The 12,533-nt window shown below is 35.8% G+C and overlaps 1 protein-coding gene across 3 annotated transcripts in view; it reads right to left on the bottom strand.

The window, feature by feature from the left end:
* LOC136817535 (mutS protein homolog 5-like) overlaps positions 1-12,533 on the bottom strand; it is a 52,676-nt gene that overhangs the window by 13,856 nt on the left and 26,287 nt on the right. For 2 of the 3 annotated variants that reach the window (XM_067073860.1, XM_067073861.1), the window contains exons 2-7: positions 9,112-9,174; positions 8,359-8,487; positions 6,353-6,425; positions 3,889-3,998; positions 2,313-2,396; positions 145-190 (exon numbers count right to left, since the gene is read on the bottom strand). In XM_067073860.1, the coding sequence (XP_066929961.1) occupies positions 145-190; positions 2,313-2,396; positions 3,889-3,998; positions 6,353-6,425; positions 8,359-8,487; positions 9,112-9,174 (505 nt within the window). The remainder of the gene's footprint in view (positions 1-144; positions 191-2,312; positions 2,397-3,888; positions 3,999-6,352; positions 6,426-8,358; positions 8,488-9,111; positions 9,175-12,533) is intronic. The other variant, XM_067073862.1, reaches the window with a different exon arrangement.

The raw sequence follows: 12,533 nt of genomic DNA on the forward strand, positions 1-12,533 counted from the left end.
GAACGAACGAACGAACGAACGAACGAACGAACGAACGAACGAACGAACGAACGAACGAACGAACGAACGAACGAACGAACGAACGAACGAACGAACGAACGAACGAACGAACGAACGAACGAACAAACGAACGGGAAAGTTTACCTTGTGTCCCAGCAGATTTGTAATAGACAACTTCATCTGCCATAAACTAGAGATAAAAAGAACTAATGATAACATTCTCATTCTTAAAACTGTATTATGAATTGAATATCTCGGGCACTTCACAACAAGTTTTGGGTATGAAGATACTGTAGCCTGGATATCCAGACCGTAAACTATTTCACCGTCTAGTTTTTTATAATCTCATCTCTTGTTTACGGTCTGGTCAAACTAACTTGTCTGCAGGGATATTTTTCCCTGCATATGCGAGTGTATGTGATTGGTCGATTGGCGGGCAGAATTTTTGCGGGGTTTTCGATTTTTTTCTATGCGCACGCCTAATTTATGGGAAAAGCTGAAATAGCAAAAAAAAAGAAGCTTTTTGAGTTTATTAAAGAGGTTTTATGGTAAGTAATTATGTCTGTCTGGGTTTCCAAAGTCTTGAGATTCTGTCAACAAGGGTTCACTCATATACAGTATTACACAAACTGTACCAGACTTTTTTTAGCTGCAACGCAACAACAGACTCTAAAATTTTACCGGGTGTCTCTGAAAAAACTTCCCCCTGTTTGATTCAAAATTGCGAAAAAGTGAAAAAATATATTAGCTTGATTTTTTCGAAATCGTTTAGAGGTGGGTTTAACTTAAACTTTGGTATATCAAACTTTAAAATTGCTTCATTAGACCAAAAGTTATGAGAAAAAGAGTAAAAAATCTTTTTTCAAAAAGAGCGAAAAAAGACGAAAAAACAGGGTATCAAATCTTTTGTTAGAAAAAAAGACACTCAAACTTTCTCTTCTCCACTCAAATAGACTCGCTAAGCTTTGGAAACTTTTGGAAAAATTTTGATAAAAGTTTGTTGCTTGTTTAAACTTCAAGCTCATTAATGAATCCAAAAGGAGCTCTAAATTGGCAATAAAAATCATTAAAAACGAATAATAAAACAAAAAAGATGCACAGAAGTTCAAAAGTAAAACTTTACTGTCAATAAAGTTAGTGTTTTCTTGTCTAATTTGATACCCTGTTTTTTCGTCTTTTTGCGCTCTTTTTGAAAACAATTTTTTTACTCTTTTTGTCATAACTTTTGATCTAATGAAGCAATTTTAAAGTTTGATATACCAAAATTTAAGTTAAACCCTCCTCTAAACGATTTAGAAAAAATCAAGCTAATATGTTTTTTCACTTTTTCGCAATATTGAATCAAACAGGGGGAAGTTTTTTCAGAGACACCCGGTAGAAACTTTGTATGTTGAGGTAAGAATTTGGATATCCAGGCTAGAGATACTGGAATAGTTCAAAGCGCTAATATTTTCGTAAAAAACGAATAATTAAATGAATTTACAATACAAGTAAATGACGTGGAAATTTTCTGTCCTTGAGAAAATCAATGCAACGACTTCAGACATTATGACGTCATTCCTTCCTGGTAAAGTCGAGCCCAGTCTTTTCACGTTTAAAGGTTAACATGAAGAAAAATTCACATGCGACGCTGACCTTTATATACCCTGGACCAAGTTTCTCAATTCCGACGAAGCAAAATCTTTGATCGGAGTTTTTTGACAAGTGGTACCCGAATGGCGGCACTACTCAATAGCGGTGTAAATGCATCGAGAGCGCTAGATATACTTTCCCTGGGAAACTTTTGATGATGTAGCGCCGTTAGACGTTAATTTTCAACAGTGCAATGGCTTCTTTACGGGTACCAATTCAAAATAATTTTCGATCAAAGATGGCGGATATAGCTTGGTCTAGGGATATATAAAGGTCAGTGATTGTGACACTGCAGAAGCGATCCTTTACGCAAATCGAACGTTTGCTTTCATAATAGCAAAAGTTACGTAACAAATCATGATATATTGAGCATAACGATAAAATTCATCTGTGATACTAGCCGTTTTGGGGGACCGTTATTCTAGTCTTTTACTCTAACTGCTCTCTTAGCTCTTTTTGTTTTTGTTCTTCATTTTTGTTGGTAATTATCCTCTGTGATTAGTTTTTTTTCCATTTATTAATCATTATTGCTCATTTTGTTAGCTTATTTTGGGTTCCTTCCTCCTGGCGGCATGATCTGGTGGTCCTTTTGCGGGAGGTCAGGAACCTTTAGTTTTGTACTATTTTTTCGTGTTACTATACTATATTATAGATTTAAAAAAAAGCAAAATGAAGCAAACCTTGAATTCAAGAAGAGGGTCGATATAGTAGTTCCCAGCCTCCTTCATGTCATCGGTCAACGGTAAATTCAACAAGTAGCCAAGCTGAAAGGTAAAAAGCAACTGTGTTAACAAAAGTTATTAAGGATTTTTGATTGGTTGGTGAATTACAAATTAACTCCGGAAAATTCTAGATTCTAGGCCGGTGAATCTTTAGCTAGTCCAGTTTATTGATATTCTTGAGTCGGGGAAACGGATTTTTAGACCAGCGAATTGTAACCCTTCGTGCGTTGGACCAGCAAAATTTGCCGTTCGCCGAGCCTAAATAAGACCCATACTGAGAGTTGAATTGAAGGGAAGTACAGTAAAGATTTTCGAAGAGTGGTCAGCCTAAAAAAAACGGAAATGAAATCATTTCCTTCAAGTTGCAAAATAGCCCCTCTTTAATTTACTCCAATGAGTAAAAACTTCTAAATCTAGGTTAAGACCCCGCTAGGAATACTCCCCCTTAGGAAGAATCTTTTTCTGGTCAAGAATCCCTCGTCGGTCAAGACTACCCCTTAAGAAGACCCCCCTTAGGAAGACACCCATTAGGAAGCGCTCCTCTTAGGTCCAGACTATCTCTAAGAAGAATCTCCATTATTAGTTCAAGACACTTGATAACAATCTCATTTTATAAAAATGGTATAAGGTAATGGCTGGAGAACATGATAGGAGAGCGTTATTACTGTCACAGATCCAGAGGAATGCTTTTATCATATTTTTTTTTAATTTTAAGAAAGACATCATCCGATAAGGAGAAGCTTTGAAGAATAAATGGTCCAGATTTCAGATGTCAGATTTCCTCGTTTTTAGACATTTGAAACGAGAAAGTCGCTTTTGGGCTATTTCTACAATGTAATCGAGTATCTTAATTCGGGAAGGGCTATAGACTTCCAGGCTATATTCTGAGCTTTAATGGACCCGGGGGGGGGGGGGCAGCTGGGCAAAAAGACCGATTGGTATGTGTGGGTCCTAAGGGTACCTTTTCCAAAATGCACTGTAAGGGTCGGAAAAACTAGAGATGCACTGTAAGGGTAGAAATATCAGAAAATTCTTGAAAAATCTAGATATTTTGACCAAAAATGCTAGAATTTTGACCATTTTTTGCACGAAAGGGATCGAAAATTTGGGGGAAAATGCACTCTAAGGGTATGATTTTCACTGATTTTTGCTGCACTGTAAGGGTGCAATTTTAAAAGCCAATTTTTGGCCCGCACGTACCGTCAGTCCGCAAACCCAGTGCCCCCCCCCCTGGGAATGGACCATTCTTGAACTTTAGGATCCTCAGATCCTAAGGTCTAAATTTTAAGTCTAATGTTAAAACTCAGAGTTAAAACTGTACCCTTCCAACCTAAGTTAGAGCTCTCCCTAATCGTTTGTGGCTATAAGATTTCGTGGGATTTTTTCTTCTTTTTTTTTCAAATATTATTGACTTTGATTGTAGAACATCACCCAGCTGGCACACAACATTGTTTCAACGTTCATCTAACGTTATATGGACGTTGTGAACGTTAGATAAACGTTGAAACAACGTTGTGTGCCAGCTGGGCAGTACCTGTGGAAGATATGTGACGCTGCATTTGGTGATGGACCTGTTTAACTTTGAAAGTTCACTTTGAGCAACTTTCGTCATTAAGTTCGGTATGCCGTCAAAAGTTCTTTTCCCTGTGCAAATGAAACAGTTCATTTTGTTATTACATTTGACCTTTATTATAAAGCATGGAGGTAGTTTCTCATTCCCGGTCAACCAAAATCTTTGGTCAGGTTTTTTTTAATAAAAGTGGTACCCTAGTGGTAGCATTGCTCTAACGGTGTATATGCATCGAAAGCGCTAGATCTACTTTTCCTGGAATACTTGTGATGATGTAGCGCCGTTTGACGTCAAGTTTCAACACTGCAATAGCTTCTTTGCGGGCACCACTTTCAAAGAAATTACGATCAAAGATGATAGATAAAGCTTAGTCCAGGACGCTACACAACCTCGTCCCCGTGTATCCCACAGGCTTTATTTACTTTACTGATTGACGCCAGAGAATACCCTGGTGTTGTCTGATGCGAATTCTCCCTTTCAGAGGGGGGACTTCACTGGGCGAAATAAGAGATTTCCAATCCTGGAAATATCTTGAAAATATGATATTTCCATTTACTTTTGTAAATATGGAAATATGACTTTTCTATATTTCGCCCAGTGCTTCTCAAAACAATACGTCATAAAAAAATCTGACGTTGCAAAGTTACACTGCAATGCAATGGTTTGTTATGCTTTTGAGTTTGGCATGACCCGCTAGGTTGTGCTATTTCGACAGTATTGCGATTCAGTTTTCAGTTTTGTTTGTGTCGTGATTTCGATTTTTTATTTTAACTTTGAATTTCCTAGCTCTACGTATTTTAAGCAATTTATATATTGTAACGTTTTAAGTGCTATATATCGAGATTGGATAGGAGCTGGGAAGCTGGGAAGTCGTTGACCCCTCATTTGATCGGAAATTTAATGGAGAATAAATTGGGAGGGGTAATAGTGGGTATATAGAAACTTTCAAAAATAAATATATTTAAATTGAGGCTTTTTGGGTCCGATGACGTCATCAAAACCTTAAAAATACAATAGGATGGTTAGCTCAGTTGGTTAGGCGCGCACCTTGCAATACAAGGGTCAATCACAGTACAGATTCGAGCCCTGGTGGCTCCTACCGAAATCTCATCATCATTCTCCTGGGAAGATGATGAATGAGAAAGTAGCGCATCTCAACGTTGTCTCAAGGAGCTCGGCGATGAGATGCACAGTAGTCGTCAGTTACTGTGATTCAGCCATGTAGATGTAAGACGGTTGTCTAAAAATCGGAGGTAGTCATTGCTGAATGTAGGCCCACATCAGTGATAACTCAACTGCATTAGTTAGCGCAAGCTACAACCTGGCCTGGGTAAAATAAAGTAAAAAAAAACAAAAAAAAAACATTATCTTGAGTTTGAGAAGGATTTAAGCAATGGTTGACCCCTCATTGGATTGGGAATCAGCAAGAGAATCTTTTCAGTCAATGAAGTAATACTTTCAGTGAAGTGAAAAGTTTATTACCCTTTCGAAGACGTCACTTAGGTCCCAAATGACGTCACCAAACATGAAATATGCGATTCTTCAAGCTTCGATTATTGATAAGTGGTAATATTTCGTTTTTTTGGCTTAGAATTCAAGCTTATTGCCCTCTCCCACCATCCAAAGGGCTTTTGATGTGTTCAACAACACTCTACTCAGCGGGTGCGACGCCGGGTGACGGCTAGTTTAATTACTATTAATATCATTGCAAATGCAATGGTTTCAAATCCACGAACAAAATGAAATCTGACGTTTTGTTTTTGAATTACGTAATCTTACGCGTTCGAAAACCAGACAATGCCAGGGTATTATCTAGCGCTATCAGTGAGCATAAAAAAGCTGGTAATACGCAGGAAGCGAGGTTGGACGCTACATCATCACAAGTATCGGAGAAGTGCTCTCTACCATTAGGGTACCATTTTCAAAAAAAAAAAAAAACCCCGAGCAAAGATTTTGGTAGATTAAGATTCCAATACAGCATCACTGACATGATGCTTATCTAGTATTCTTTTCATTGCAATATGATGGGAGGGTCTAATATCATACAGGGTTCAGGGGTCTAGAAAATCTTTTATTTAGTCTTCCAAGCTATCTAATAACTCGCTAGAATATCTTGATATCTTAAAATATAAATCTACAAATAATCTTGAAGCTGCGACTCAGAAAGAATTTTTGTATCTTTGATTCAAAATGTGAAAAGTTTACCATAACTCTAGGATCAAATCAAAAACATTATCATCGCGTAACTCACAAGTCATGATATTCATGACGTAATGTTTTCTACTGAAAGACCCCGGTTTTTGCCAGTAGTGGCAAATTCTATCCAACTTTTGTCTAGTTTAAATAAACTCTTGCTACGTAATGAATATCATGAATATGGAGCAAACGAATGAATTAGATATATCGAGTTTCTAACTCATCAACTCACTTTCATCTAACTCTTCATCGACTCCCGTCTTGACCACAAAATGTTGTAAAAATGCTGACTCTTCAAAATCAATCTAAAAATTCACAAAAAAGAAATGTTGTAGAGCTAAACTAAACTTAAATTTGAATTGCCCAAAAATTTAAATATTTTTTATAAGAACATCAAGAATTCTTGAAAGCTTTTTCGTTCTCAACTTTTCAAATTTTAAGCCTCTATTAGGCTATACTCAACATGATCTTGTTTACACCTTTTTTATCCATTTGGCTAAGAAATCGGATGTTTTAGAGTCCGCGAATCTTTAAAATGTTCTTAACTTGTTCTTAACATTTTGGCCGCCGAAGCCTCATATTCTTATACAGTTGTTTGTTATAAAAAATGTGTAACACAAATTTGTTCTGATCCATCGACTCTTCCAGACGGCACACAACGTCAAAACAACGTCCATGTGACATTCATTACGCCCAAATAACGTTATTTGAACGTTAAAACAACGTTGTGTGCCAGCTGGGCTAACAATCTCATGAATTCGAAATCTTATGTGATGAAATTTCTCAACTTTTACTTAAGGCCGGTCTCCACTTTCGCGCGAAATGAGCGACAATACTTTTCTTAACCTTTTTTGCCTGAAGAAAAGATTACGTCATAAAAAAGTTTCGCTACTGCAAGAGCTTCGAAAATTAAAAGTGACGTCAAAAAATCGAATGTTTAGAGCCCGAAAACCCGGGCGCAAAACATTCGAAAAAGTGGCAAAGTGGAATAGACGTTAGCCTATAATAGACGTCACCCGCGTTTTTTTACACAATTAACGTCTATTCCACTTTGCGACTTTTTCGAATGTTTTGAGCCCGGGTTTTCGGGCTCTAAACATTCGATTTTTTGACGTCACTTTTAAATTTGGAAGCTCCTGCAGTAGTGAAAAAATCGAATTTGCGTCAAAACACTTGAAAGGCTTCTAATTTTCGAAAATCGTCAAAGTGGAACTCACTAAGAAACGAGATGAAAAATCCCGGTTTTTAGTGAGGTACTCGCTAAATAGACGTTAGTTGCGTAAAAAAAACGCGCGTGACGTCTAGTATAGGCTAAATGAACACAGGCAAATAAATACACTTTAGAACGCTAGTTTTTACCTCGCAGCACTTTCGTTCGAACCAACTTTGAGTCAACAATTTTACAAAATGGATATGACTAATCTTTTTTACGAGTTTCAACATACAGATACAGCTTCAACAGCATGCAGAACTTCTTTTAGTGTTTTTTTGTTGCTTTGTTTATGATATGTTGTCAAATAAAAATTCAACTTCGGCAAATTCTAGATTCTAGTTTGGTGAATCTTTAATAAGCGCAGTGTATTGATTAGCGTGAATACCGAGTTTCCGTATGTGTGTTTTCTGCGACGGAGAATTTTTCTATATCCTAACTGACTGAGGACGACGGTAAATCAGCACTGTTACCGTCCTCAACTTTGCCGTTCAAAACTGCGAGTTATTCCCAACCGCTTCAGTCACTTTATCGTCCTCAAAAATGCAAATAAATTAAATTCGGTAATATTTACTTGAGGTCGAAATCTATTGAGAATTAAGCTTATTTCCTCGTTTTTCGAAATTTGGAGTTCGGGCGAGAAAGTCGATTTTGGGCCATCTCTCAAATTTAATCGGATATTCCAATTTGGCTCGGGTTTATAGACCTTCAGGCTATATTATGAGCCTTATTGGACCATTTTTGAACTTTTGGATCCTCAGATCCTAAGGTCTTAAGTCTCATTTAAAACTCAGAGTTAAAACTCTACCCTTTTAACCTACTTTAGAGCACTTACAAATCGATTGTGGTTTCAAAACTTCCCGCTGGATTTCCCTTTTTTCTCAAATATTACGACAATGATTGTAGCGAACCAAATTTCTAGACCTGCTAATTTTTTTCCTTGTCTTATTGGATTGACAAAATTCGCCGGACCTGAATAAGACTTCTGTCTCGTTTATATGATTTGAAGGGGGGGGGGTTCAACTTACGATGTGTTTGATGAGGTTTCCCAAACTCAATAATTCTTTGGAGAAAGTTTCGTTGATTTCCTGGATAATATGCATGTCTTTGGAAAGTCCTTTGCAAATGTCACCGATACAGATCGCATGGAAAATCGTCTGTAATGGGTAAAAGCATTGTGAATGAATGAATGAATGAATGAATGAATGAATGAATGAATGAATGAATGAATGAATGAATGAATGGATGAATGGATGGACGAATGAATGAATGAATGAATGAATGAATAATGAATGAATGAATGAATGAATGAATGAATGAATGAATGAATGAATGAATGAATGAATGAATGAATGAATGAATGAATGAATGAATGAATGAATGAATGAATGAATGAATGAATGAATGAATGAATGAATGAATGAATGAATGAATGAATGAATGAATGAATGAATGAATGAATGAATGAATGGAATGAATGAAATGAATGAATGAATGAATGAATGAATGAATGAATGAATGAATGAATGAATGAATGAATGAATGAATGAATGAATGAAGTGGGTGGGATGGGGGTGGGGTGGGATGGGATGGGATGGGAGGATGGATAGAATGGAAAACACTTTATAAAACATACCTTAGGCGAGACCAATTTACTTTTTTGTTTTACGTGCAAACTAACCCAAAAAAGGTCGGTCGGTCGGCGAATAAATAAAAATAAAAGTAGAATTTAAAATCTCTAAAATCTTGACAAAAATGCGGAATAGAAAATAACGAATTACCTTATAAAGATGTTGCCAATCCCGGACATTAATTCCACAAGATTTCATCTTACCCAGAATCCTCTAAAAGAAAGAAACAATCAAATGATAGGGAGTTTTACTGCTTCGGTACGATTTAAAATCTAACCAATGATGTATTCCATTAAAAATCCATACGTAGGGGAGTGGACGAACCTTTTCAAGTCAGAATAAAATTCTTGGAAATGTGAGGATACCCCCTGGAAAATGGTAAAATTTGCAAAAAAGCACTTGGAAAAATTCTTTTCATACCTACGTGAATGTGTGACTGGAAAAATGAAAAAACATTCCTTTAGATCCCCTGAAAAAAATTCACCTACCCCCCTGTTTGGATATAAAATGGAATAGCCCAATAAGTTTATCGCATCGCTTCTACGGCAATAAATTTTGAAATTAGCTGTAGATACTTGGTCTGTGTACATACAAAATAAGTTTGGCTCGAAAACCTTTGGAAACTCTCCAGACAGTAATCCTAGTTGCTTAAAGATCAGCCAAGTAAATTAATTTCCATATTTTCTTTTAAGTAATCGGGGGTCAGGTTATCTAAAGTAGCTGAGTAGGCCTGTGATTGTTTTGCATTTTTCTTGACAACCCAAAGATGGACAAGAAAAAAGTCATCAGGGTTACAATAAAGAAACAGTCTTTGCTGATTTATTGATTCATTAATTTATTTAATCCTAGCAACCTGAGGACATCCAGCTGTCAACTATATTTTGAGGAGAAAATTTGGATCGACAATACCTCTTTAAAATACTGAGATGAATTGTTTTAAGGTCTTTTATAAGAACAAACTTTAACAGAACATTTGGCATCAATGGCCAAAATATTAAGAAAAGTTAAGAATATCTTAAGGCTTTGCAGACTCAAAAACATCCAATTTATTAGAGAATTACACAAAAGTTTTCAGAAAATGTTGAAAAAATAAGAACATCTCAAGAACATTTTTAGGCTTTAACATTCGAAGGTTTTAAAAAAATTGGACGTTCTTATAAAAAACACGTATAAAACTACCTATTATTCAACGAGGCTTTGCACGCTTTTTTCTTTATAAGAAAAATTTTATAAGAACACGAGGTTGAAAATTGGCCAAAACCTAAGAACAAAATAAAAACAGTCCTAAGCCTCAGATTTCAGTAAAGGAACGTATTAAGAACATCATAAGAACATTTAAACCTGAAAATTCCAAAAAAGTAAGAACAGCTGAGCCATAATTTACTGGTTCCTATAAAAAAAGTGTGTATTTACTTTAATATGGAATGAAGGATTGTTTCAAAGCGTAATTAACGATAGAATGTTCTCAAAACTTTTGTTTGCACAAAGCGGAAATGGGCCAAGATATATTGAATGATGTCTTTTAAGCTATTTAATCCGTCAGCTTAGTTTGATTATGAGCATTGCTAATTAGGTTTTATAAAATAGGATTCTAGAACCTTCTCGTATCGGTTTTGTAGACATAATTCAAAAGAAGAAAATTTGAGCGAAGAAGGAAGCATAGACGATTGTTCAAAATGGCTGCCGCTTCTACATCATCTGAAAAACTCAATTCTTGTGTAAAAACAGATGTATTTTTATCTCACGATTGGGGTGAAGATGGTATAACTAATCACAAAAAGGTCGAGAAAATCAACGAGGCGATCAAAGGATTGGGATATGTGACTTGGTTCGATAATGAACGAATGGTTGGTAACGTACGAGAACAAATGGCAAACGGGATCGAAAACACCAAATGTTTTATTGCTTTCATTACTAGACGTTACCACGACAAAGTGGTCTTCGGTACTGATAAAGATAATTGTCGAGCTGAATTCGACTTCGCCAGCATGAAAGTCCCAATGATAGCTGTACTTCTTGATCCATCGATGAAAAACCCTCATGATTGGAAAAGGAATCTAGGATTAACATTAGCAACAAAATTATATATTGATTTGTCTGGTGACATCAACGATGAAAAGTATTTGACGAATCAACTCAAACTTCTGGAAAAGGATTTGACGTCCAGAGGAATCTTCCCAAATAAATTAGAAAAGACAACGAATGAATTGAAAGGTAGCTTTTTGTCGCGTTTTGTAGAAATTGTATCGATAAAGGCCAGCAAAACTAAGTTTTTAGGATTTAAAAAACTAACCACCCTAGGCAAGGGAAATTAAAGCAGTCAGGCTGCGCGGACCTGCCTGAATGATAGAAAGATGCCCAATGGTAAAACTTCAAATTAATTCGCTGGAAGACAGAATTAAGTAGAGCAGGGCCAAATTTAGAGGTTTTTGGATCACTCGTTGACCAAAAATGGTCAAAAAGCGGTCAAAAACTTAAAAAAGTGGATTTTTGTCAAATTTTTCCATTTTTTTGACTTTTTGGCTTAAAATCCCGCTGGAATGACTCACTTTTGATTTTTTTTTTGCTTGACCATGAAGTCCATTCCAATTCCTACGAGTTAGACCAAAAATGACAATTTCTAACTCAAACTGGGCATTACAGGAGGGATTCGTCCTTCTACATAGCCCATGTCTGATATATACGACATTGTTACTTAAAGGGTTAACTTTGATTATAAACATACGAGTAAAAGTGTGATAAATAGTTTAACTGGTTAAAATTTGGAGCAGCTCATTTAAACATGTCGATTTCATTGTATTCAATTTAATTACAAATATATTTGAATTCATTTTCCTCCCTTTTCTGTTTATTATTCCGTCATTCATTTACAATTTTACGTTTTTATGATAAGGACACTTCTTTCATTCATGCTCCCGCTATCGATATCTAGAAATATCCGAAAATGCGAATTTTTTCGAATGGAAGTATCGAAAGTGCCAAGTATTTTTCTAAATTTTGAAAATTAAAAAAATTAGAAATTTCATTAATTTCAAATTCAAAATTGAAAGATCACCTAAATTTACAATTCTGTCAAATTTGACGACAATTCCTTGTATCAAAAGTGCCAAAGCAATTATTGATGATTTCAAACTGTAGTTTTTATACTTTTTTCATTGCGTCCAAATTTGAAAATCAACTGTATGAACTTAGTTGAAGTATCCGGATGTTAAGGGGAAGTTCCCGCTGTGTTCTTGTAGTAATCCCTTAAGCAGAGTTAACGGTATGATTGATGGTATCAAAATCATCCTCAACTAAACTGTCCTATGAAAGTCCTATGAAAGTCACATCCTTATCACAATTTGCTTAAAATGGTTTAATAAATAATGTTTTAGTGAAAAGCAGAACACGAAATGTTACCATAAAGGGTCCTATCTGTGTCAATTTCTCAAAGAATATAATTAATCCATGATCACTGAATGAAAGTATTGTAAATTCCTTAAATTTCATGGAAAGCTACAACTTACAAAGGACATGGCAACTAAACATTTGTAAATTTCATGGCTTCAACAGTACAAGTTCCACAGAAAGAC

This window comes from Clytia hemisphaerica, unplaced genomic scaffold (assembly GCF_902728285.1).
Source record: "Clytia hemisphaerica strain Z4C2 unplaced genomic scaffold, Clytia hemisphaerica genome assembly, whole genome shotgun sequence".
Classification (NCBI taxonomy): Eukaryota; Metazoa; Cnidaria; class Hydrozoa; order Leptothecata; family Clytiidae; genus Clytia; species Clytia hemisphaerica.